This window comes from Artemia sp. Qi Xiang Cuo, chromosome 7 (assembly GCF_049724085.1).
Source record: "Artemia sp. Qi Xiang Cuo chromosome 7, ASM4972408v1, whole genome shotgun sequence".
NCBI classification, from domain to species: domain Eukaryota; kingdom Metazoa; phylum Arthropoda; class Branchiopoda; order Anostraca; family Artemiidae; genus Artemia; species Artemia sp. Qi Xiang Cuo.
Genome location: NC_142800.1, coordinates 18,599,816 through 18,624,943, shown reverse-complemented (window position 1 = coordinate 18,624,943; position 25,128 = coordinate 18,599,816). Strand labels below are relative to the sequence as shown.

At 34.9% G+C, this 25,128-nt stretch overlaps 1 protein-coding gene across 1 annotated transcript in view; it reads left to right on the top strand.

Moving 5' to 3' along the window:
- The window catches only part of LOC148950026 (uncharacterized), a 140,687-nt gene that overhangs the window by 74,798 nt on the left and 40,761 nt on the right, over positions 1-25,128 (top strand). The window contains exons 15-18 of the mRNA XM_089092077.1: positions 481-2,354; positions 4,726-4,927; positions 13,867-18,776; positions 21,198-21,344. Coding sequence (XP_088948203.1) covers positions 1,257-2,354; positions 4,726-4,927; positions 13,867-18,776; positions 21,198-21,344 — 6,357 coding nt within the window. The 5' untranslated portion in view covers positions 481-1,256. The remainder of the gene's footprint in view (positions 1-480; positions 2,355-4,725; positions 4,928-13,866; positions 18,777-21,197; positions 21,345-25,128) is intronic.

The window sequence follows — 25,128 nt, the reverse complement described above, 5'->3', positions numbered from 1 at the left end:
ATAATATAGAAAACTATGAAGAGATTTTAGTCAGACCACGTACCAGGCATCATTGAAGCCTGTTTTACGGTGAATTTGTTCATACCCCGTCACTTTGGGCTGTCAACCCTGAAGCCCTGTTCCTGAACACATGTCGAGATGATGTTTTGAACATTCATGGGTATGTACAATCTAGAAGCTGTGTGGTAGGTTGTGCCATGTTATGTGGCAAAGCTTTTTGGTGAGGAGGTGATTTTTATGTGCGCTGATAGGACTAAATGTCTGTATTTTCGTATATCTGCGTGGCTCTTAAGATCTTCCTAAAAGTTGTTTTTTTGCATCCTCTTAGAGTCCCCCTCCCTCCCGTTACTGGGCATGCTGAAAATGTACTACGTTAAACTACTAAGGCGAAGTCAAAAGTAACTTCCTTGTTTTCTCATAAATATAGCCATTGTATGGATTTACGAATATTGCATTACGTTTACATTGCTTCTTTTTCAGAGGAAGATAAGAACTTTGAACATTCTCTTCGCAATGAGCTTGAACAATTAAAGGAAGAACTGGAAGCTCAAAAGGAGCTCTTAAAGCAGCAAATTGAAGAAAGAGAGAAGGCAGAGAAATTGATTAATGACCTGAACGAGGACCTAAGCCTTCAGAAAGCAGTTGAAGCAAAGCTGAAGGAAACTCTTTGCAATGAGCTTGAGCAATTAAAGGAAGAACTGGAAGTTCAAAAGGAGCTCTCGAAGCAGCAAATTGAAGAAAGAGAGAAGGCAGAGAAATTGATTAATGACCTGAGCGAGGACCTAAGCCTTCAAAAAGCAGTTGAAGCATAGCTAAAGGAAACTCTTTGCAATGAGCTTGAGCAATTAAAGGAAGAACTGGAAGTTCAAAAGGAGCTCTCGAAGCAGCAAATTGAAGAAAGAGAGAAGGCAGAGAAATTGATTAATGACCTGAACGAGGACCTAAGCCTTCAGAAAGCAGTTGAAGCAAAGCTGAAGGAAACTCTTTGCAATGAGCTTGAGCAATTAAAGGAAGAACTGGAAGTTCAAAAGGAGCTCTCGAAGCAGCAAATTGAAGAAAGAGAGAAGGCAGAGAAATTGATTAATGACCTGAGCGAGGACCTAAGCCTTCAAAAAGCAGTTGAAGCAAAGCTAAAGGAAACCCTGGAGACTATTAGTGATGAATATGAAAAACTTAGAGCTGAAATCAAAACAAGAGAAGCTAGAATAGAGTCGTTAACAAAGGCAAATAAAGAACTGAATGAAAATCTAAGAAAAATGAAAGAAGGTAATGAACATCATGATGCCACTGAGGATAAGCTTAGAACTAATATTGAGTTGCTTGAACAAGAAAAGCTAATGTCTAAAAATACGTTAAGTGCATTGGAAAAAGAGAAAATTGAGCTTGAACAGACAATTGAGGGCTTAACTGAAGAAATGAAGCTCTCAGAAAGTGAAAAGAATACTTTAAGGTTATCTTTGGAAAACTATCAAACTGAAATCAAATGCTTAAAAGAAAGTGCTGATGATCATGCTTCAGTTGTATCTAAAATGCAACAGGAGTTAGATAAACATCAGGATGATAAACTAAATTTGGAGAATAGAATTGATTCGCTCGAGTCTGAACAAAATGAGGGACAGAAAAAAATTGAAAATCTCCTCGAAAGCCTTGAAATGGAAAAGACTAAAGCACTGTGCCTGAAACAACTTTTAGAAACTGCTAATATTGAAAAGAAAGAGATTGAAGCGTCAATGGAGCAGCACATATTACAATCTACAAAACTACAGCAAGATATCAATTCTTTCCTATACGAGAAATCAAACTTGGAGGCTAAATTGAGACTGCTTGAGGCCGAAGATATTGAGAAGCAAGAAAAGATTGAAGCTCTATTAAAGGAGCTTGAAGTGGAGCAAGACCACGTATCAAAGCTCCAATTTGAGAAGAATGACACGCTGGAAATAAAGAAAAGTTTAGAAACTATTTGTATGGAGAAGCAAACATTGGAAAAGGCGATTCAAGACCAAGTCCTAGTTATTTCAAGTCTAAAAAAAGATATTGACTTACTGCAATGCCAGAATGAGCAATTAGAAAAAGAAAAGGGGACGCTCCAGTGTGAGCAGCAAGAGACTCAAAAGAGAATTGAGCTTCTTCTTGAAGATCTTGAAATTGAAAGGACTGATTCGGGTGTTATTCGTCAGGAATTAGAAGAAATGCGATTAGAGATGGATAAAATGAAAGACGATCTTGCTGACAAGGGACTGGCGGTGAATAGAGAATCAGGTCGGGGTGCAGATGGTGAAGACAAATTAGAGGCAGTTACTGCTGAGCGGGATAGTTTGTTCACACAGCTATCTGGAATGATGCAGAAACTTCAGGTAATATTTCCCTTAGTCTCTGATTCTAGACCCATGTTACTTGTAGTCCTGGGGACACAGTTGGTGGGCTAGTTGGGCATGCAACGAATGAATGGTAATGGTCAACATTTGACCTATTTTTGACTTTAATTTGGGAGTTTGTTCTCCACACACTTTGCGTTTTTCAGATGACTAAGGTGACCCGTTGGCTCTTCAATTTATTGAGGAGTTTTCTATTGACTTTTTAATTTATTTTAATATTTGTATTACGAGGGTCGTTTTTTAATGGAAATTTAATAACCTGAAAAGACGAAAAATTGTATTTGATTTTGGTTTTAAATGATTGGAAGTTAATACCCATCCCCTTTCATAGATTCTTGTTCTTTCTTTTATTTATATTTTGGAGTAGAGGTCAGTGGCGTCAATTAACAGAAATCTGGGGGAGTATTTATTTTTCTAAATTTAGAGGGATAATTTCTTTTTTCACTTTTTAAATGAAAATAGCCAAAAATCTGTGTGTTTTAAAAAAAAGGAGGGAGGGGGGCAAATGCCAACCCTGTTGCCCTCACTCCGAATGACGCCACTACTAAAAGTTGAAATCTATCGTGAATTTTAAATCTGTTAAAGATTTTCTTCTGTAGCTCCGAAAATGATGCAAGTTAATAAACAAAATCAATATTAATTAGCCATGAAACTACTATAAATGTTGTAGTTTTTTAAAAGCTAAAATTTATTGATTTTCATCAATATATATCTTTATTAATACATGTTAGTGGTAGAAATTAGGAATTGAGTTTACAGAAAGACTATATTATATATTTGAACTGTTCCCAATTAAAGACCATAATTGCCACTTTTGCCTTCTGTTATGTGTTTTACCGGAATTCGTTTTTAATAATAGTATCTTTTATCGGTATCGATAATTGTATGCAAACGATGAAATTGGTCAGAAAAAGGTAAGTTAATTGAAACTGTTTGGATAAATTGACAAAAAAAAAAAAAAAAAAAAACCGGTAAAAAAAGCCCAGCTTTCACCATCATCAAACTGAAGAAGCCAGGAAAAATTTGTAAGTATTTATTTCGGGAGGTGTTGGCATATTAGAAAACAATGCGAAAACTAGTGAATAAATAAAAATGAAAGTGATTTTGCTACTCATATTTTTAGTGATAACATATATTTTATTTTATTTATGGCCTTTTAACGAGGTTTCCTATACTTTTTCAAGAAGCACTCTAAAAAATTTGGTAATTTTGTGGGATTAGGCCAATGAGGTAATTTTGGCATTAATAATTATGCCAATGAGGTAATTTGGTAATTTTGTGGGATTGGCCAATGAGGTAATTTTGACAATCATTTGGCCAATGAGGTAATTTGGTAATTTTGTCGGGTTATGCCAGTGATTAAGCCCTTAAGAAGGGAGGAAGAGGGAGAAGTCTTGGTTAGTTAGTCACCGTCGGGTAACTTAACGCTTTGACGAGCTATCAATTTATAATAACTATATTATAAGCCTAATTATTATTATTATTATTTTTTTTTTTCAACCCACACTGTACAGAGGTACAATATGTGGAGTATCACGAGGAAAAACACATAAAATGCAACACAAATCAATTTATAAATCAAAGATTACCAATTACAGTGTAACACATAATAATTTAAAGAAACTGAAACAATAAAGAAATAACGTGAAAGGAGGGGGAAAAGAGGAAGAGAGAAAAAAAACTGAGAACTTGCAGAGTCTAATAAGCTGTCATTAATATTATCATTATTTGATTTTTACTCACTCTTTACAATTCTAAAATGTAGAATGACCAAACAGAGAAAAACAACTAAACAAATAAAAGAAAAATAACTTACGACTGAAAAAACCTGATAAGGTGATGGTGCGGAGAAAAACGGATACAAGTAGTATTTGAAAGTTATAAGTAAGTATATATTATAAGTGTAATTATAAATTTAGCTGACCGAAATTAAAATATTCTTAGAAATAGAGATATAAATCATCACAAAGTCTGGTAAAATTTGAGCAATCAGACACGTAAGCAGGGGAAAAACGAACTATCTTTCCTCCCTTTTATCTATCCTTCTGGTCTTTCCTATTTCTCCTTATTACGCGTTTCTTCTGCTTTTCATTGACAATTTCTAGAAAAAGTTGACGTCAACCTTATTTACATAAGAAACTCAATGCTCTCATGACACCAAAAAGGCTGAACAACACTATTCTGAACTATGAATGGTCTACACTGCTATAGTAGAGTAACTTCTTCCTATTTTGAAATTTTATATTTTTACATTATAATTATGTTATAATATCGTAATTTGTAACGTTATTCGTTATATTTTATAATTGTACTATTATTTCTTAACTAGTCTTTATCCGTTTCATATTAGTCACTGCAAGAAATCAAGGACAGAGATGATGATATTTGTAATGAAAGGAGTATGGGCAATCTTTCATCAACCCCTGCTAGAAGACCTCTTGGCCTATTCATGAAAGGGAAAGTAGAAGATACCTCAATGGCTGGTCTTGGTGTATCGTTCTTGGATGAGGACAAAAGCTTTAGTGTCATTGAAGCAACGTCATTTTCGATTGGTAAGTTTTTTCTGATTGTTCTCATCATTCTTTCTCTTTGTCAGGGCCTATGGGGGGGGGGGAGGTATCCTCGTTCCCAGATGAAGAATATAATTAATAATTTTCTATTAATTACACTGTGTTTAATCTGCGAAAATAAATTGGGTACCTCTGTGAAGTTGTTGTTTTTCTGTTTTCTGGCATAACGACTAATCTTGCATTTCGCTTCTGTTTGAGGCCGATATTGAAGAAAACCTCTTTTTCCGTAGTTTTTTAAATGGTAAGGCAATCCAGTTAAACCGAATGATCGGTTGATCAAACGTATGATTAATTTTATACCGATTTTTTTCTAAATGTGGGGTTGACTTGCTAAATGTGGCTAAATGTGCTAAAAATTTTCGCAAAAAAATCCCTGAAAAGGCTGTGCAACTGGTAATGATTTTGGCAAATTTTGGCTATTTTTACAAGATCGGGACTCTTCTTGCTAATATTGATCCGGAGAATGGTCAGGAAAAATGGAAAAAATTTGGGCTTCATTATTCACTTCCTATTTATGAATCAAGGACCATTGAAATACACGCAAGAGAGCGGATGAAAACGCACATTTAACCCCCCCCCCCCGGTAGTAAGAAAATTGCAGTTCAGTTAGACGACAGTAGAGTATGGCTTATCGTGAGCCGTACTCTTAAACAACGCTCTTTTAACTGTATTTTTAAACAGAAGACATATGGCGGAAATTAGTATAGTGGGAGTCTGGAGAATCCTCTCTCTGTGCGATATTTGAGAAATCGTAACCAACAATGGCATTTTGGGGTATTTGGTCCCCCCCCCCCTCCTTCAAGAAAAATATTAGAATTCAATCCAGCCTTAACCAATTACGGTCCTCAGTGAACAAGAAGAAATACTAAATAAGAACCATTCAAATAACTCACGATCAAAAACTCCCCAATACAAATCAAATCTAAGTTAAAAGGCCAAATGAAAAGTCTTAGCGTCGTAGTATCATGGAAGTTAAATATATCTTTTTTTCCGTTTTTAGTCTGAATTTGTTTCTATATACAAGTTCATAATTTTTACTTTTATTTTAGATTGCATAATATTGTTTTTTATTAGATTTTTTTATCAAAAATATACTATAATATTGAAAAGATACAAAATCATTTTCTAAGGCATGTTTTAAATTCTTCTTCTTTTCTTTCTTTTATCCAGCGGTATTTGGTCCTACTTTCTGCGTTTCCTCTTCTTTTTCGTTTTCTCAATAATAAGTGGTGATATATCACGTAATGGATAGAATCAAACCGGTTATTGTTTCCTTTTCGTACTCTTAAAAAAAAAACAAAAAACATCCTGTTTCTTTCTTCTTTGTTTTTTTTAATCTAAGACTCCTTGCTTATTTGTAATCTAATTTGTCCCTATTTCTCTATTATTCCTTCACTTAACTACCTATCTATCTTACCTCTTTCTCGACGTTCCATAGCTTTCCACTTTTATAACTCCTCACATACATAATTTTTTCTCTCCTAGTACATTTTTTCTACCTTTTTCCTAAAAACTTTTTTTTTCATTCATACGATTCTTCATTCATTAATTTACCATACAACAATTTCAACATTCTCATTCTAGCTACCCATGGCGGGAAGGGGCTGCTCCCATTCATTAGGCCTAGAACATATAACATTAAAATACAAATTTACAATGCATGTACGTTTTTGTACTTTAAAATATATTCACCTTTCTTATAACACTTTAAAACACTTTTCACTATATTTACATAAATAAAAGAAAAGATCAAAAATATAACACTATTTTTTTTAATACATCACATTTTAACACACTCTACTCTCGCTGGGCCTTGCGTTGTTAGGTAGCTACAATAATCCTCAAAAAAAAAAAATCCCAAAAATCAAATATTTCACAATCCAGGTGAATCGTATTCCCCCTCAACATATAAAATAAATTCCACTAGTTTAAAATAAATTCCAAACAAACATTAAAAAAATGACCAAATTTAAAATCTATAATCTAAAATTCATAAAATCCTATACTATAATTATTCAATTAGATTTAAATCTTACCTAATAAATAAATTTAAAGATACTGAACAAATCCTGAAGCTAACTATTATAATCTAAAAATTCTAATTAAACTCTAAAATCAAACACTTCATTAAAAGTTCGAAATATTTAACGCAAAATCTGATCTTATTCCATACACGAAAATTAAAAACTCCATTTTATAATCTTCTACCTAGATCCTTACCACAAAATGAAAAAACAAAAATCATACAAATGTAAAACCTTAAACCCTTAAACCCTATAATAGGGTTAATATAATTAAACCCTATAGTTTTTTATTAGATTAGTATACAATGTCTTAGGTGTAGTCCCCGAAGCCGCGCCACGCCGAAATGACGGCGGCAAATGTGTGATTCAGTATCGGCGGCGGCGCGCCGATTTTTCTAATTAAAAATAATAATAAAAATTCCACTTCACCAAGCACGTTCAACCTCGATTTTAGTAAGGATTTTTAAATGGTTGGCTAAAAACATACAAGAACAATATGACAAAACAGGAATATTTTGGGCCGTGCGGAAAGTGTTTATGTTCACCGTCGATCAGACCAAGTAGAATTCTCATTTTTAGCTACTAGACCCAGGGAAACCTATGTTGTATTTATGTTTAACATCGCATTGTTCCTATAAAATCCCGTGTTTAGTCATTTCCTTAGTGTTAATGATTTGGGATAATGTTTTTATAAATTTCAAATTTTGAAGTTAAAAATTCTCCTGTTCATCAAATACACACTAAAAGTAATTGAAAAAAAAAACAACAAATAACAACATCGAAGAAACACTGTATACAAATCAGATACCATGGCTTAACAACTCCAACAATTTTAAATCAGCGGTTACATCACTTCAGTTACAATTGATGTAACAAAAGTCATTTTGTTCACTCTGCCTGGAGTCATTGATCTTTTTGCAGTCACTATCAGTCCTGTCGTGCTAAAAAGCCGTTTAGCTGGGGCATATGTGGCTGATACAGCCAGAACTTGACGAGCGTAAACTGCCACTCGCAGGATCTGATGCTAGTACCGGACCTTGGGGTCCCTCAGAATGCTGCAAATGGGCTTCTTCTTTGTATCTGCTGAAATAAGTTGTTTTATAAGGGAGAACAAACCTGCACCTTCACCATTGGGCTCCTGCGCACTACACTACAGGAGGAACTAAACTGCACCTTTACCCTCTTTTCCTATCAACAGGGAATAACCCTCCGAAATTCTTTTCTGAAAGAAGTGGTCAATATATAACGTTTTAAGTCAAAGTTTAAGGCTACTTCCACTTCAGTGTGCTCTGCTAACTGTGCAAAAAAATGTAATTCATTTCTATAGATATATTTCTATACTAGCTCTAGATAATCTACCAAGCGGGAAACTACCGCAAATCAGCATCGATAAATAAATGAAACCCAAAACGAACAAAAATAACAATAAATAACTGAGTAAACTCAAAACGAGCAGAAATTAACATAAGTTGGGCTCAAAACCCCTATGCATTCCCAAGGCCAGAACATAATTTGCACTTTATTGGAAAAATATAAATGTATTTACTTTTATAACTTTAATAAATCAAATAATATTAACATTTTGATTACTAAATATCAGTATATGTATATTAAACTGACAATGCATATTCATTTGTATTTTTGTCAGTAAAGTACAAATTATGTTCTGGCCTTGGGAAGTCATTGGGGTTTTGAGCCCAACTTATGTTAATTTCTGCTCGTTTTGAGTTTGACTCGGTTATTTATTGTAATTTCTGTTCGTTTTGGGTTTCATTTATTTATCGATGCTGATTTGTGGTAGTTTCACGCTTGGCAGATTATTTGACTTTAATTTTGCTCATTTTTGGTTTAATGGAGTTCTTTACTTTTCTTTGAAAAAACTAATTTTTTGGAAACACTTTTTTTAATTGATTTCTGTTAGTTTTATATTGACATAGTCTTTTTAGGGAAAAAGAAAATCATATTTTAAATCTTTTCGTTTTTTTAAGAATTTATATTTGGGCCTGCTATTTGTATGCTGGAAAACAATTTTCAGCAAAATTTAACAACATATACTCTTATAAAAATCTGGACAAAAATAGTAATGTTTAATTTATTTTCTCACATCCTCTAGTTGACCTGACATAGAGAACTTGATAACATTCGCACAAAAATTTGCTTACTTTCTTTGATAGCTTGGGTGCACTTATACTATTTTGATTTAGTCAAATTATAAGAGCAGAAGAAGCCCTGGAAGTTTGAACATAATACCCTCAGTCGTTCTTGGGATACTGCTGATATGCCTTATTGGGAATTAGCATAAACACAGTGCATTCTGATTTAATCTTAAGGCAACATTTACTTTTTAAACATAAAGGCAAATGGGTGGGAGGGGGTGGGAGGGGGATTAGTTTCCCTTCAATCACTTTCGACTATTAAAAGGGACATCAGCCTTTTCTATTTTCATTCGAATGAGTCCCTTTCGAAGTTTCTGCGACAACTTCTTCGATATGAAGTGCCCTGTTCTAAACAACAAGAACAACAAAGAAAAGGATACATTATACCCACATCGATCTCTACTATAAAAATGTCAAGCTTTCCAATCACTTTCGATTATTAAAAAGGGCACTAGGCTTTTCGATTTCCAAACTAATGATCCGTTTCTGAATTTCTACGACAACGCTTTCTATAAGCACCGTATATGACCCCAGGGCATAAATTACAAACCTTACCCTAAGGGCTGTGAGGATGGTTGTAATCCTCTAAGACTTTATTTCCAGAACTTTCAACTACGTCAAACAAAATTGGAATCCCAAAATTTTGATTGGATGTGTTTTGGGAAATGGTGGGCTTGGAAGGGGTGTTAGTTGCCTTCCAATCATTTTCGACTATTAGAAAGGGCACAAGCCACTCCAATCTCTAATTGAATGAGCCCTTTTCGAAGTTTCTACGACAAGTTCTTCGATATGAAATGCCCTGGTCTAAAGGAAAAAATAATAAATAATACATTGTGCCAACATCGTTCATATATACCTTCAGGGCATAACTACAAAACCCTTGCCCTAAGGGTTGTGGGGGAGTAACCTCCTCAAAAAACATATTTTCTCTCTGGAAATCAGTTACTCTGAACAAAATGGCTATCTTAAAATTTTGATTGGATGTGTTTGGGGAAAGGGTGGGCGTGGAAGGGATGTTAGCTGCCCTCCAATCACTTTCGACTATTAAAAAGCGCACTAGTTATTCCAATTTCCAATCGAATGAGACCTTTTTGAAGTTTCTACAACAACTCCTTCGATACGAATTGCCCTGGTATGGAAAACAAAAAAAAAATAAAAAAAATAATACATTGTGCCAACATTGTTCTTTACTTAGACACCTCGATTGCGCTGCCTATGACAACATCCTGAATTGCCTAATGCTCCTTTACCTACCTCTTTTCATCCGAAAAATCAGAAAGAAAAATGAACAGAATTTTAAAGTGGAAGGTAGAATTTTTGTTTCAAGAAAAATTTCTTCTTCTCCTTCCTATGAACCGATAAACATGGCGAGCCCAAGATGACAGGATTTATTTTTAAGAAACAGATTAGCCGGGATGACGGTTGAAGCCCGGAGGTCGATATCGAGAACCAAAAAAGAGAAAAAAAACGGCGGCGTATTAGTGACGCCGCCGCCTATAGAATCAGCGGCGGCGTCAGCGCGCTGATGTAAGCTCGGCGGCGCGCCGCCGTTTTTTTTCGGTGGCGCGCCGCCGATTTTCCGCGCGGCTTCGGGGTCTACTTAGGTGTGTATTCCCTATGTCTTTATTGAAAGACGTATTATTGCTTAAATTCGCTTTATTTCCATCGCTTGTCGGGCAAGTGCTTAATTCCCTAGTGATTACTTATTAAAGTAATTTCATTCAAAGGGAACAAAGAAAGGGTGTTTCCAAAATCTGGCTGCTCATAGGTCAGTCAGAAGATTCAGGGTTTCAACTCAAATTCGGGACTTCCCTTGCTCTTTTAGACATTTTTCTAAGTTTGGGTGAGTTCTGCCGATGCCACTGCTTCCGCGGGTACATGGTACTGAAAACGTGTAAAATCTGTTTCTAGGCTGGAACCTTCAGCCAGGTTGCCCAATAGGCCTGGGACCGGTAGGCCAAATAACTTGAGGCCTGTCTTTGTCTCCTGGTATGATTCAAGATAAACAGGAGCCATATTTTTTATATATTTTGGGTCTTGAGATATGTATATATGGGTCTTGCTGGCTAACTGGTTGATTTTCCTATGCTGTGTAGATGGATTTTCCTTGGTTATGTATATTGTGGATTCTGTTTTAAACGTCTTAAGTATTTTCTTTTTGTCTAAATTTTTGTAAGTTTGATTTTGCTTGAGCTGAATTTTTCTTTTTGCATGGCCAAGTTTTGCATGTGCTATGTTTCTATTTAAAGATGTATAATTAATTTCGCTTTGTTTCTATTGCTTCGCGAACAACTTTGCTCAATTCCCTAGTAATTCCCTTATTAAAGTGGTTCCATTCAAAAGGAACAGAAAATGAAGGTTTCCAAAATCCGACTGCTCAGAAGAGACTCAAAAGATTCAGGGTTTCTACTCAAATTCAGGACTTTCCTTGCCCTTTTAGGCGTTTTTCTAAGTTTCGATAGGTTCCACCTATGTCATTGCTTCCATAGGTACATGGTACTTGATACGTCCCCTTTGACTATTAACTGGGGGTCGAGTAACTAAGACTCTATTCCTCTGATATAGTTTGACAGTCATTGGACAACGATCAATATAACGAACAATAATAAATAAATGAATGAATAATAATAATAAATAAACTGCGTGAAGAACTGACATGCCTTGAAGATAGTGCTTGTAGGGTCCAATTATACTACTGGAATTAAAAGTGAAAAGAATAGTAAAGCTCTATTGATCTTGTATCAATTTTACTGTGGTGGGAGCGAGACCCGTATCCTCCTGCTATTTTTGGAGGCAGCTCTAACTATTATGTTGGCCTATCAATCTTCTTCTTCTTGTTTGGATTAATTTGGAGACTTCCGCATAATCTCATCCCTGGAATCAAATTTTTAGCCCTGCAGTATTACCAAGCTGAGATCCAACCCACTGTGCCACTACAGGACGCCTATGTATACATTTTATTAACCCTACTTTTTTCTATCTGAATAATGATGCCACTTCGTGAAATTTTTTAGCTTTCTTTTCTCGATGGAGGTTTTATCCTAGTCGGTAATTTTATGTTTCACACTGTTTTATATTTTCATTGGCTTAATTATAGTTAACTATTAAAGCAGCTCACCTACTAAAATAAAATTTACTTATAATTAATTAAGCATACAATGAATACATGTTAGTAATTCCCCTAAGGCTCCTAAGCATGTAAAGGAGGGGGAGATATATAATTCAATTCAACATTAAATCAAAATAAAAAAATATTATAAATATTAAAACATTAATCAACAAAATGGGGAAAAAATAGAAGAAAAATTTAAATTCATTAAATAAATAAATCGACTCGATCCATCCGCGGAAAAAAAAGAGAAAAAGAATAGCTAAGAAAAGAAGAAATTTATAATTTCTAACAAGCCAAAAATGTTTTGCAATTTTTTTTCAATTGGCCAAAGGAGTGGCACTTTCGAGCGAATTCAGGCGTCTTATTATCTACAATATTACTCACCATTATAATAGTGAAAACCGACCTTACGCATGGAATAAAAGGAATTTGAATGTGGTTTGTATGACAATGATGATAATTGATTTTGACCAAAGACAGAAGACGACGTACTACTCAGGGGCTGAGGAAGGTCACCAATAACCTTAGAAATAGTAAAAGATGCTCTCAAACGAATATTTAGCGACTCTAGAACAAGTAAAGGGATAACCCCTGAACGATTACTTTTCTGAATGAGGTTTTTTGCTTTATTATAAACCTTAGAAAGTGGCTTTAAAAGAGTGGGGAAAGTATGCTTAAGCTTCCTTAAAATCGAAGGACTTCTGCATTTCTTCATTTCAATCAAATCAATGGCACTTTTGAAAGACGGGTTTTTATCAATAAGAATACCTAAGAACCGGGTATATTAATCCTTAGATCTAGTCCCATTCGGCAGGTGAATTTTAGATAACTGAGGACAAACCTAAGAAACACGCAAGAAAATAAAAAGAAATTTCAATTCTAGGGTAAATTTAGGATAAGCATAAGCATCAAACCACTACTCTCTAGAAAAAAAATATGGTAGATTTCACCTAAGCTCTGATTCATTGACATATCTCCCAAAATTACCGACAGTGCTGTCGTCACCGAAAGAAGCAAGGGCATCTGAAAGTGGCGAACAATAATTGCCATTAAGGAAATGAAAAGATGGACGATGGTACAGTCTACCATAACTTATAGGTTTCCATTTATTTACCAAATAAAATTTTTTTTACATGAACTGAAAATAGCACAGGCCCTGAAAATAATCCCTGGGGGACGCCATAATTTACTTCGGAGACTGATAGGAAAAGTGGATCAGCAGAAACTCTTTAATTCAAATAAGACTTAAACCGAGAAATAACGTTCGTTCTCCTAATAAAATGAGATAGATTCAACTAAAGAAATTCAAATGCGCTAAGGAAATGGGCTAAGAAATATTGTAGCAGGAATTAATCAAGAATTTAACGTAGAATGTAAAATATGCAAAAAGGTCTTACACGCATGCTCTGTTGAGCTCTTCATTAGAAAAACAAACAGACAGTCATGAAGGAAATGTTTTGAATGTAATATTGAAGAAATTAGAATTTAATTAGAATTAGAATTATTAATTAGAATTTATAATTATAAGACGAAAATTTGTTTGTGTAATTCTGCTAAAACATTGAACATTTCTGAATTTAACTGATTTAATTCTCTTATTTTTAATTGATTTTGTTATTTAATTTTCAGCTGAAACATTATCATCTAATGAAATTGAAGTTGTAAAGAATCAGCTGGCTGTTCTCCAGGGTGTAATTAAAGAAGACCAAGAAAAATACAACCAAACAGTCCAAGAAAAAGAAGACATCATCCATAATCTTTCTGATAAATTAGTCGACGTAGAAAAAAATCTCCTGGATTTGAAAAACCTTTACGAAGAGTCGAAATCGCAAATTGAGGTCTTGGAAAGTGAGATTAAAACTGTTTCCCATGAAAAGGACGTTTTGGAAAAGCAATTGAACGAGAAAACAAGATTAGTTGTTGAAATTTCAGAGGAGATCAAAAATACAAAAACATCAGAGTCATTAACCAAGCTAGCTGAAGATCGCCTTACAGAGTTTGAAAATCTGAAAAAAGAGATTGCCCTAGCTCATTGTCAATTGGAAGAAACAGTAGAATTGAAAGAAAGAATTAATACTCTTCAGGAAGAATTAAAATCAGCTAAAGAAGCCAGTGAGGCTGCGATTTGTCTCGTTGCTGACTATGAAACCAAGATCAAAGAATTACAACAGATCAATGAAAAAGAAATGAGTGAAGAATACAAGAAAACAATCCAAGAAAAAGAAGATGCCATCCAAAACCTCTCTAGCATGTTAATCGACCTTGAAAAAACTCTCCTGGAATCCAAAAACCATTATGAAGAATCAAAATCACAAAATGAGGTCTTGGAAAGTGACATCAAAACCATTTCCCATGAAAAGGACGTTTTGAAAAAGCAATTGAACGAGAAAACAAGATTAGTTGTTGAAATTTCAGAGGAGATTAAAAATACAAAAACATCATCAGAGTCATTAACCAAGCTAGCTGAAGATCGCCTTTCAGAGATTGAAAATCTGAAAAAAGAGATCGCCCTAGCTCATTGTCAATTGGAAGAAACAGTAGAATTGAAAGAAAGAATTGATACTCTTCAGGAAGAATTAAAATCAGCTAAAGAAGCCAGTGAGGCTGCGATTTGTCTCGTTGCTGACTATGAAACCAAGATCAAAGAATTACAACAGATCAATGAAAAAGAAATGAGTGAAGAATACAATAAAACAATCCAAGAGAAAGAAGATGCCATCCAAAACCTCTCTAGCAAGTTAGTCGACCTTGAAAAAACTCTCCTGGATTCCAAAAACCATTATGAAGAATCAAAATCACAAATTGAGGTCTTGGAAAGTGACATCAAAACCATTTCCCATGAAAAGGACGTCTTGGAAAAGCAATTGAACGAGAAAACAAGATTAGTTGTTGAAATTTCAGAGGAAATCCAAAATACAAAAACATCATCAGAGTCATTAACCAAGCTAGCTGAAATTCGCCTTACAGAGATTGAAAATCTTAAAAAAGAGATTGACCTAGCTCATTGTCAATTGGAAGAAACAGTAGAATTGAAAGAAAGAATTAATACTCTTCAGGAAGAATTAAAATCAGCTAAAGAAGCCAGTGATGCTGCGATTTGTCTCGTTGCTGACTATGAAACCAAAATCAAAGAATTACAACAGATAAATGAAAAAGAAATGAGTGAAGAATACAAGAAAACAATCCAAGAGAAAGAAGATGCCATCCAAAACCTCTCTAGCAAGTTAGTTGACCTTGAAAAAACTCTCCTGGATTTCAAGAACCATTATGAAGAGTCAAAATCACAAATTGCGATCGTGGAAAGTGACATCAAAACCATTTCCCATGAAAAGGACGTCTTGGAAAAGCAATTGAACGAGAAAACAAGATTAGTTGTTGAAATTTCAGAGGAAATCCAAAATACAAAAACATCATCAGAGTCATTAACCAAGCTAGCTGAAATTCGCCTTACAGAGATTGAAAATCTTAAAAAAGAGATTGACCTAGCTCATTGTCAATTGGAAGAAACAGTAGAATTGAAAGAAAGAATTAATACTCTTCAGGAAGAATTAAAATCAGCTAAAGAAGCCAGTGAGGCTGCGATTTGTCTCGTTGCTGACTATGAAACCAAAATCAAAGAATTACAACAGATAAATGAAAAAGAAATGAGTGAAGAATACAAGAAAACAATCCAAGAGAAAGAAGATGCCATCCAAAACCTCTCTAGCAAGTTAGTTGACCTTGAAAAAACTCTCCTGGATTTCAAGAACCATTATGAAGAGTCAAAATCACAAATTGCGATCGTGGAAAGTGACATCAAAACCATTTACCATGAAAAGGACGTCTTGGAAAAGCAATTGAACGAGAAAACAAGATTAGTTGTTGAAATTTCAGAGGAAATCCAAAATACAAAAACATCATCAGAGTCATTAACCAAGCTAGCTGAAATTCGCCTTACAGAGATTGAAAATCTTAAAAAAGAGATTGACCTAGCTCATTGTCAATTGGAAGAAACAGTAGAATTGAAAGAAAGAATTAATACTCTTCAGGAAGAATTGAAATCAGCTAAAGAAGCCAGTGAGGCTGCGATTTGTCTCGTTGCTGACTATGAAACCAAAATCAAAGAATTACAACAGATAAATGAAAAAGAAATGAGTGAAGAATACAAGAAAACAATCCAAGAGAAAGAAGATGCCATCCAAAACCTCTCTAGCAAGTTAGTCGACCTTGAAAAAACTCTCTTGGATTTCAAGAACCATTATGAAGAGTCAAAATCACAAATTGAGGTCTTGGAAAGTGACATCAAAACCATTTGCCATGAAAAGGACGTTTTAGAAAAGCAATTGAACGAGAAAACGAGATTAGTTGTTGAAATTTCAGAGGATTTTCAAAATACAGAAACATCATCAAAGTCATTAACCAAGCTAGCTGAAGATCGCCTTACAGAGATTGAAAATCTGAAAAAAGAGATTGCCCTAGCTCATTGTCAATTGGAAGAAACAGTAGAATTGAAAGAAAGAATTAACACTCTTCAGGAAGAATTAGTATCAACTAAAGAAGCTAGTGATACTGCGATGTGTCTCGTTGCTGACTATGAAACTGAGGTTGAAGAAGTTAAACAGAGTTATGAAAAAGAAATGAGTGAAAAAACTACACGAATTAGTCTCTTGGAAGACCTGACCAAAAAACTCGAGGATGAAGTTAAATTTTGCACTGAAAAACTTATATCCAGGAACGAAGAGGCTAAGTGTCTTCAACTTTCTATAGAGTCATTAAAGAGGGTGGCCGAGAGTAACCGATCTGCGATGGAAGAAGTAACTGAATTACAATCGAAATTGAACGAACGCACCTCTGAAATAAGGGCCCTAGAAGAGAAAATTAATGTACTCCAATCAAAACTTGATGAGGCTTATTCTGATATAGATGTTGTTACTAAAAATCATCGACAAATAATTGAAGAAGAGCAAGAAAAGAGTAGGGAAGCTGTGGCGAAGATTGCTGAATTGGAAGGGTGTGTTTCTAGCCTTCAAACTGAGCTAAAAGATTTAGGTGTACAAAAAGAACGCTTTGAAGAGGAACTAAAAGCACTGTGTGAAAATTTGACCGAAAAAGAAGGCTTGATTAATGAGCAGAAAAACCTTTTGGCTAGTTCGAATGGACATATTAGTGAGTTGGAAGCTAGCCAGACTGTATTGAATGAACAAGTTAGAGAAATTGAGTTGTTGAAGAATAGTTTAAAGGAGACTACTGCACAACTTAGTGAAGCAGCTCGAGCTAATAACAATGATAGAGTTAAAAATGAAGAGCTAGAAATATGTTTATCGAACCTTAAAAATGAAGTGGCCAGCTTGAAAGCCAACAGTCAGACTTTGCAAGAAGAAAATGAACAGCTACTTGCTACGGTCCAAGAAAAGCAAAAACTGTCTGATGAGCATCAAGGTTCAATTGATTATTTAAAAATACGAATTTCGGACATGGAAGGCCAACTTCAAATACAAATATCCTCTGCTGAAAATGAAAAAGAAAAACTTATTGAAGCCATTTCTAAACTGAATGAAGAGATTCTGTCATTACGTAAAGAACTAAGAACCGTCCAGGGTGAGAAAGAACAAGAATCGCTGCGTTTTATTGAGTTTGAGAAAGAGTTTCAGATGAAGCTAGACGCAAAAACTGCTGAAACTGAGTCATTTCAGGTTAAGATTGAAGAATTTGCCTTTAGAAATTGTCAGTTTCAAGAGTTGACCAAAACCCTGGAAGAAACAACAACCCTCTATAAAGCCATTCAGGATGATAAAATCGAACTAAATAAAGAAGTTGAGAACCTTCAGTCTAAGCTGAATGAATCAAATTCTAGTGCTATTGAAATGACAAAAACTATTGAAGAAAAATTGGCTGTGATTACGTCACTTTCAGAGGAGAAAAAAATGTTAACAAATGAAAACGATCAGCTTAAAAGTCAAATTAGTGATACGACTTCCATCGTGGACCAACTGAAAAACACATTAGAAGAAACAAGAAATGAACTGAAAACTGTTGAGTCAGACATGAACTCTAAATTAAGAGAATTCGAAAATCTATCCCGCCGTCATGCTGATGAGATTGATAAGAAACAGAATCAATTAGCTCAAGTTATAAAAGAAAAAAAAGTCTTGGAAGATCTGCTAGCAAGCACCAACGAAGAGATTCAACTACTAAAATCTAGTCAAGATCTTTTTGCCAGCCAAAATGATGCAGTCCATGAAGGTAAAGAGCAGCTTATAGAAAAAGAAAAAGAATTGGCAAGTTTACAAAAAGAGCATGACGCACTCCGCTTGTCCCACTCAAACCTTGAAGTTGAAGTCACCACCTTGCGGCAATCGTCAAAATCAGCTGAAGAAATCATAAGCAATCAAAGGAAAGACATTGACGACTTAAAACTAAAAATGGCCGAGTTTCATCAAGTTCAGGATCTGTTAACTGACTCTGCTCTTAAGATTACTGAATTAGAGGAGAAAGTGGCAATGGCAGCAAATACTGAATACGAATTGAAACATCTCAGGGATGAATATGCTACATTAGAGGTTTGCTTTTTTCTTATCTCTTGTTTCGATATGTTCGATAATTTCATCTACTGCAAGTGATTTAAATCTCATTATTTTTCCATATTTTCTGTTTAATTGCTATATTATTCTAGTTTATTCCTCTTTTTGTGATTTTGGACCCTCGTTTTGGGTATTACGTTCCTGTTTACTTGCCAGACTTATCGAATTGTGTGTTTTTTTTATTCTTTTGTTTTTTTTTTTTTTTTTTTTTTTTATTTTTTGCTGCGGGGACCTGGGTTTATGAAGTACGATACAAATATTCGTTAATAATCATTCGTTAATAATCACTAATAAAAATGAGTCAGAAGTATATTTTATCTCTAAACGATTTATTTCTACCTATTTTGAAGATTATCGCAGCAACAGGCAGCCTGAGCTAATGTATACTTGGTTACTATTGCTTTCGTGGCTCTTTATATCCTAGTGTCAGCTCTAAGATGTATCTTCTTATTCTTCCAAACTTTAATCGACTGCAGAATAACAGTCTATTGCCTCTGCTGTTTACTTTTTACATTGCAGCTGCATACGTCATTTTTTTCAAATAATGCTACCTCGTTAACTGAAGTTACCCATATGTTCAACTCAGCTAGGCACCGATTCATCCTCATTTCTTCCTTATTTAGAAAACATTGAACCCATTGCCATTGAACCCATTATTTAGAACCCATTGCCTTGGTCAGGTACTTTTTTGATTTCAGATACCAAATGGGGCGGGAAACACATGGTTTTGATGGAAGTACAAGTACCATCTTCACTAATAATGTTACCTTTTTAATAATGCTTCTACTTGTCAAATTTGACGAATTATCTCTTCGTCTCAATTTTCTCCTACCCTTTACCTTCCGAAATTTTCACCTACCGAAGGGTAGAATACCCTTTACCTTCGGTATTTACTTTTTATATCTTCACTGCATCCACTGTCCTTACTGACAATACCATCTATTTAAGTGAAGGTATCCCCTCGTTGAATTCGGGTAATAACCTGTTCATCTTAATTTCTCTTTCATTTGGAAAAGAAACACCTTGTGTCTGGCCTATTCCACTTTTTAAATCTTTGCTGTATCCACTATAATTACTAATGATGCTGCCTGTTCAAACAAAGCTATAATTTTCCAACCTATTCTCGTACGCTTGGCTCAAAACCTCTAAAATTCGTTCATTTTGTCCCCACTTTCAGATCATTTGCTCTGTCTGATCTAATTCTGCTTATTCCAAAAAAGAAAGATTGCATAGGATAAAATAAATTAACAAGTTGCTTATTTGCGTTCTTTTTTGCACATATTTAAAAGTCAATATTTCATCCCATGTTTCAGAATTTCATGATAAGTGTTCAGTTAAATGAGCGACTTCATTGTTGACATATAAGCTTCTAATTTTGATTTTCTTGTTATTTATTTTCAAAATGTGATTAATGTAGAGTGATCCAAAAGGACCACAATAGAGGGATAGGTATGTGTACGTGTACTTTGTACGTGTATGTACGTGTACTTTGAAGTGGGGGTGTATTCGTGGAAGCATCAGAAAAGAGTAAATAATTGGAACATTTTAAGATATTGTGAAAAAAAACTATGAATATTGCTGTATTTCAAGGTACGGGCCCGGGGATGACTACCTTTATTGCGGACTTTTATAGGTATTCAATCCTTAACGTCGACGCATGTACTTATAGACACCATATATATAAAAGCACACAGAAACTGATGTCAACTACAAATCAGTTCCCCTTTGGGAGCTACATGGAATCCCAACTTATCAAACACCTAAATTTAATTTCGTGTTCTTCCATGCCTAGTACAAAAGACGTATCTTAAGAAACTCGAATTTTGTGCCGTGGGCATTTTCCTGAAGTCACCTGATTAAGCTGTTTTTAATTTTGCTTATATTTGGGTCATTTTGAAGAGGGAAATGGTAAGGAGCCGAGTTAGTTTGGAAGTGTACTTTCAGGTACTAACTTTTTGCAATAAGTCTTTTAACATAGGTATCTACCACCCTAAGGTGCCCCTTATTTCGCCAATAATTTTCTACCTTCTCCGAGTGAGGTATGCATTTTTTTTATAGTGGAGAATTAGATCGATTGCCCCGGTATGGAAAAAACGAATGAAAAAAAAAAAAAAATCCGAATGGGTCTTCTGCGCATGGCACTGCAGTGTAGAACCGGCGAATCAAGCTCTATATTCTGTTTGCTGTTTGAATACCAGTGACCATTTATTCAGTAAATACAGGACGTATAGAGGGAAGAAGGAAAAATTTCGTTCGTAAATATTTATTTTATCCAAATAAATAATCAGTTTTGTCGGTGGTAATTTAGTTACTCTTATTAAGGCTTTAAGATCTGCCAATGTCTTTTTGTCGAACATCTTGATTTTTTTATTTTTATTTTAGAAATTTCCTTTTTTTCAGACTCACAGGGAATCTGCTCTTTGTGCTTTAAAGGAGGCTAATCTGGCACTCGAGATAAAGTCAAAAGTAGAAGAACAATGTGTTGCTTATAAAACTCAGCTGGAATCCGCCTGCAGTCAAATCCAAGAGCTGGAAAATCAGGTCAAGGTAAGGTTACCTTCAAAAGTAGTAATACCTCAAATCAAGTGGCGCACCCTTTCTTATCAGACTATTGCTGTCATTATTTGCTGTAAGTAATCACTAGCAGTAGAACCTGTTGCTTGACAGGATAAAAAAAGGAAGAAAAAAAAAGTAATGTGCACCCTTGTGAGCATCGAATACCTACTAGACTCTGATTGTAAAAAAAAAAAAAAAAAAAAAAAAAAAAAAAAAAAAAAAAAATATTGCTTCAGGTACTCGTTGTATACAGTCATGCCATTGGTTCCTCAGCTTAGGTTTGATGGTTCGCCGAGAGTTACCGACACAACCAATTTTACAGTCAGACGATTGTTCCACATGTAAAATTTAGTTTGAGTATGCATGCAATCAAATTCAAGAGCTAGAAAATCAGGTCAAGAGGTCAAGATGAGGCTTTCTGTTTTTTTTTTTAAATAGCTTCACAGCTGGTGGTACACTCTTCCTTGCCATGAAACTGCTTGTAATTTTACTGCTGGTAATGTTTGCTTTTATCGGCCACTATGTAATTAAATCCTTAAGGGCAGCACATATATACCTATGTATATATGACATTTGATTTTTTTTCCCTCACTAGCCCTATTATATTTGCTTGTTTTTTTTCTTTTTTTATTTACTGACTCAAAATGTTAATGTGGCCCATCTGGGCTTGTGATAGACATTTTTCAGAAATAAATCTTATGTTGTGTGTGGTTCAAAGCCAGTGGCCATACATACAAAACAAACGAAAGAGACAAAACAACAACACCAATACCCAACAAAATTAAGTCACTGCCTTCCGCGCTTCCACGCAATTCCGCTTAAAACATCCTAACGCATAGATTAGATCACTCAAGGTAGACCTCAAAATGCCCTGGAGCAGCTTTACATTCCCTCGAAAAAAAAAAAAAATGCTAATTAGAAAATTCTGCTGCAATCAAATTCAAGAGCTAGAATACAGTTAGTTGAGGCTTCTCGATTATGGATCGGTTGAACGTGGCTTCGGTGATTGTGTTGTGCCACATGACTATTTAGTTACAGTTAAAGAATACTTTAAAGGGTAAAATACAATTCCCAAGGTTCTGACAGTACTAATCACAGCGACAATGAAACCTGTTTGAATTATTTAAGTGTAAACTTGCACAACCCTATATATAATATAAAATTAAGAAAAATTAGGAATTCAATTTTTGTTTAAAAAGACCTGCTTATGCAGTTATGTAATTTTTGTTAGAAGCGGGTGCCAAATTAAAAAGCAGAAAAGTAGATTGAAAGGCAGCCAAAAATAAGCCTAAAACTTGTGACACCGAACAGCTTAAGAAGATCCAGCTTTCTTTTGAAGGGGCAGGTTAAATTAAAAACCAGAATTGAAATGCAGCGACAAATAAGCCAAAAACTTGTGACACCGAACAGCTTACGAAGATCCAGCTTTCCTTTGAAGGGGCAGGTTAAATTAAAAAACAGAATTGAAATGCAGCAACAAATAAGCCAAAAACTTGAGACACTGAACAGCTTAAGAAGATCTTGCTTTCCTTTGAAGGGGCAGGTTAAATTAAAAAACAGAATTGAAATGCAGCAACAAATAAGCCAAAAACTTGTGACACCTAACAGCTTAAGAAGATCCAGCTTTCCTTTGAAGGGGCAGTTTAAATTAAAAAACAGAATTGAAATGCAGCAACAAATAAGCCAAAAACTTGTGACACCGAACAGCTTAAGAAGATCTAGCTTTCCTTTGAAGGGGCGGGGTAATTAAAAAAACAGAATTGAAATGCAGCAACAAATAAGCCAAAAACTTGTGACACCGAACAGCTTAAGAAGATCCAGCTTTCCTTTGAAGGGGCAGTTTAAATTAAAAAACAGAATTCAAATACAGCAACCAAAAAAGCCAAAAACTTGTGACACCGAACAGCTTAAGAAGATCCAGCTTTCCTTTGAAGGGGCAGGTTAAATTAAAAAACAGAATTGAAATGCAGCAACAAATAAGCCAAAAGCTTGTGACACCAAACAGCTTAAGAAGATCCAGTTTTCCTTTGAAGGGGCAGGTTAAATTAAAAAAACAGAATTGAAATGCAGTAACAAATAAGCCAAAAACTTGTGACACCGAACAGCTTAAGAAGATCCAGCTTTCCTTTGACGGGGCAGTTTAAATTAAAAAACAGAATTGAAATGCAGCAACAAATAAGCCAAAAACTTGTGACACCGAACAGCTTTAGAAGATCCAGCTTTCCTTTGAAGGGGCAGTTTAAATTAAAAAACAGAATTGAAATGCAGCAACAAATAAGCCAAAAACTTGTGACACTGAACAGCTTAAGAAGATCCAGCTTTCCTTTGAAGGGGCAGTTTAAATTAAAAAACAGAATTGAAATGCAGCAACAAATAAGCCAAAAACTTGTGTCACAGAAAAGCTTAAGAAGATCCAGCTTTCCTTTGAAGGGATAGGTTAAATTAAAAAACAGAATTGAAAAGCAGCAACAAATAAGCCAAAAACTTGTGACACTGAACATCTTAAGAAGATCCAGCTTTCCTTTGAAGGGGCAGGTTAAATTAAAAAACAGAATTGAAATGCAGCAACAAATAAGCCAAAAACTTGTGACACCGAACAGCTTAAGAAGATCTATCTTTCCTTTGAAGGGGCAGGTTAAATTAAAAAACAGAATTGAAATGCAGCAACAAATAAGCCAGAAACTTGTGACACCGAACAGCTTAAGAAGATCCAGCTTTCCTTTGAAGGGGCAGTTTAAATTAAAAAACAGAATTGAAATGCAGCAACAAATAAGCCAAAAACTTGTGACACCGAAAAGCTTAAGAAGATCCAGCTTTCCTTTGAAGGGGCAGTTTAAATTAAAAAACAGAATTGAAATGCAGCAACAAATAAGCCAAAGACTTGTGACACTGAACAGCTTAAGAGGATCCAACTTTCCTTTGAAGGGGCAGGTTAAATTAAAAAAACAGAATTGAAATGCAGCAACAAATAAGCCAAAAACTTGTGACACCGAACAGCTTAAGAAGATCTAGCTTTTCTTTGAAGGGGCAGGTTAAATTAAAAAACAGAATTAAAATGCAGCAACAAATAAGCCATAAACTTGTGACACCGAACAGTTTAAGAAGATCCAGCTTTCCTTTGAAGGGGCAGGTTAAATTAAAAAACAGAATTGAAATGCAGCAACAAATAAGCCAAAAACTTGTGACACCGAACAGCTTAAGAAGATCCAGCTTTCCTTTGAAGGGGCAGTTTAAATTAAAAAACAGAATTGAAATGCAGCAACAAATAAGCCAAAAACTTGTGACACCTAACAGCGAAGATCCAGCTTTCCTTTGAAGGGGCAGTTTAAATTAAAAAACAGAATTGAAATGCAGCAACAAATAAGCCAAAAACTTGTGACACCGAACAGCTTAAGAAGATCCGGCTTTCCTTTGAAGGGACAGTTTAAATTAAAAAACAAAATTGAAATGCAGCTACTAATAAGCCAAAAATTTGTGACACCGAACAGCTTAAGAAGATCCGGCTTTCCTTTGAAGGGGCAGGTTAAATTAAAAAACAGAATTGAAATGTAGCAACAAATAAGCCCAAAACTTGTGACACCGAACCGCTTAAGAAGATCCAGCTTTCCTTTGAAGGGGCAGGTTAAATTAAAAAACAGAATTGAAAAGCAGCAACAAATAAGCCAAAAACTTGTGACACCGAACAGCTTGAGAAGATCCAGCTTTCCTTTGAAGGGGCAGGTTAAATTAAAAAACAGAATTGAAATGCAGCAACAAATAAGCCAAAAACTTGTGA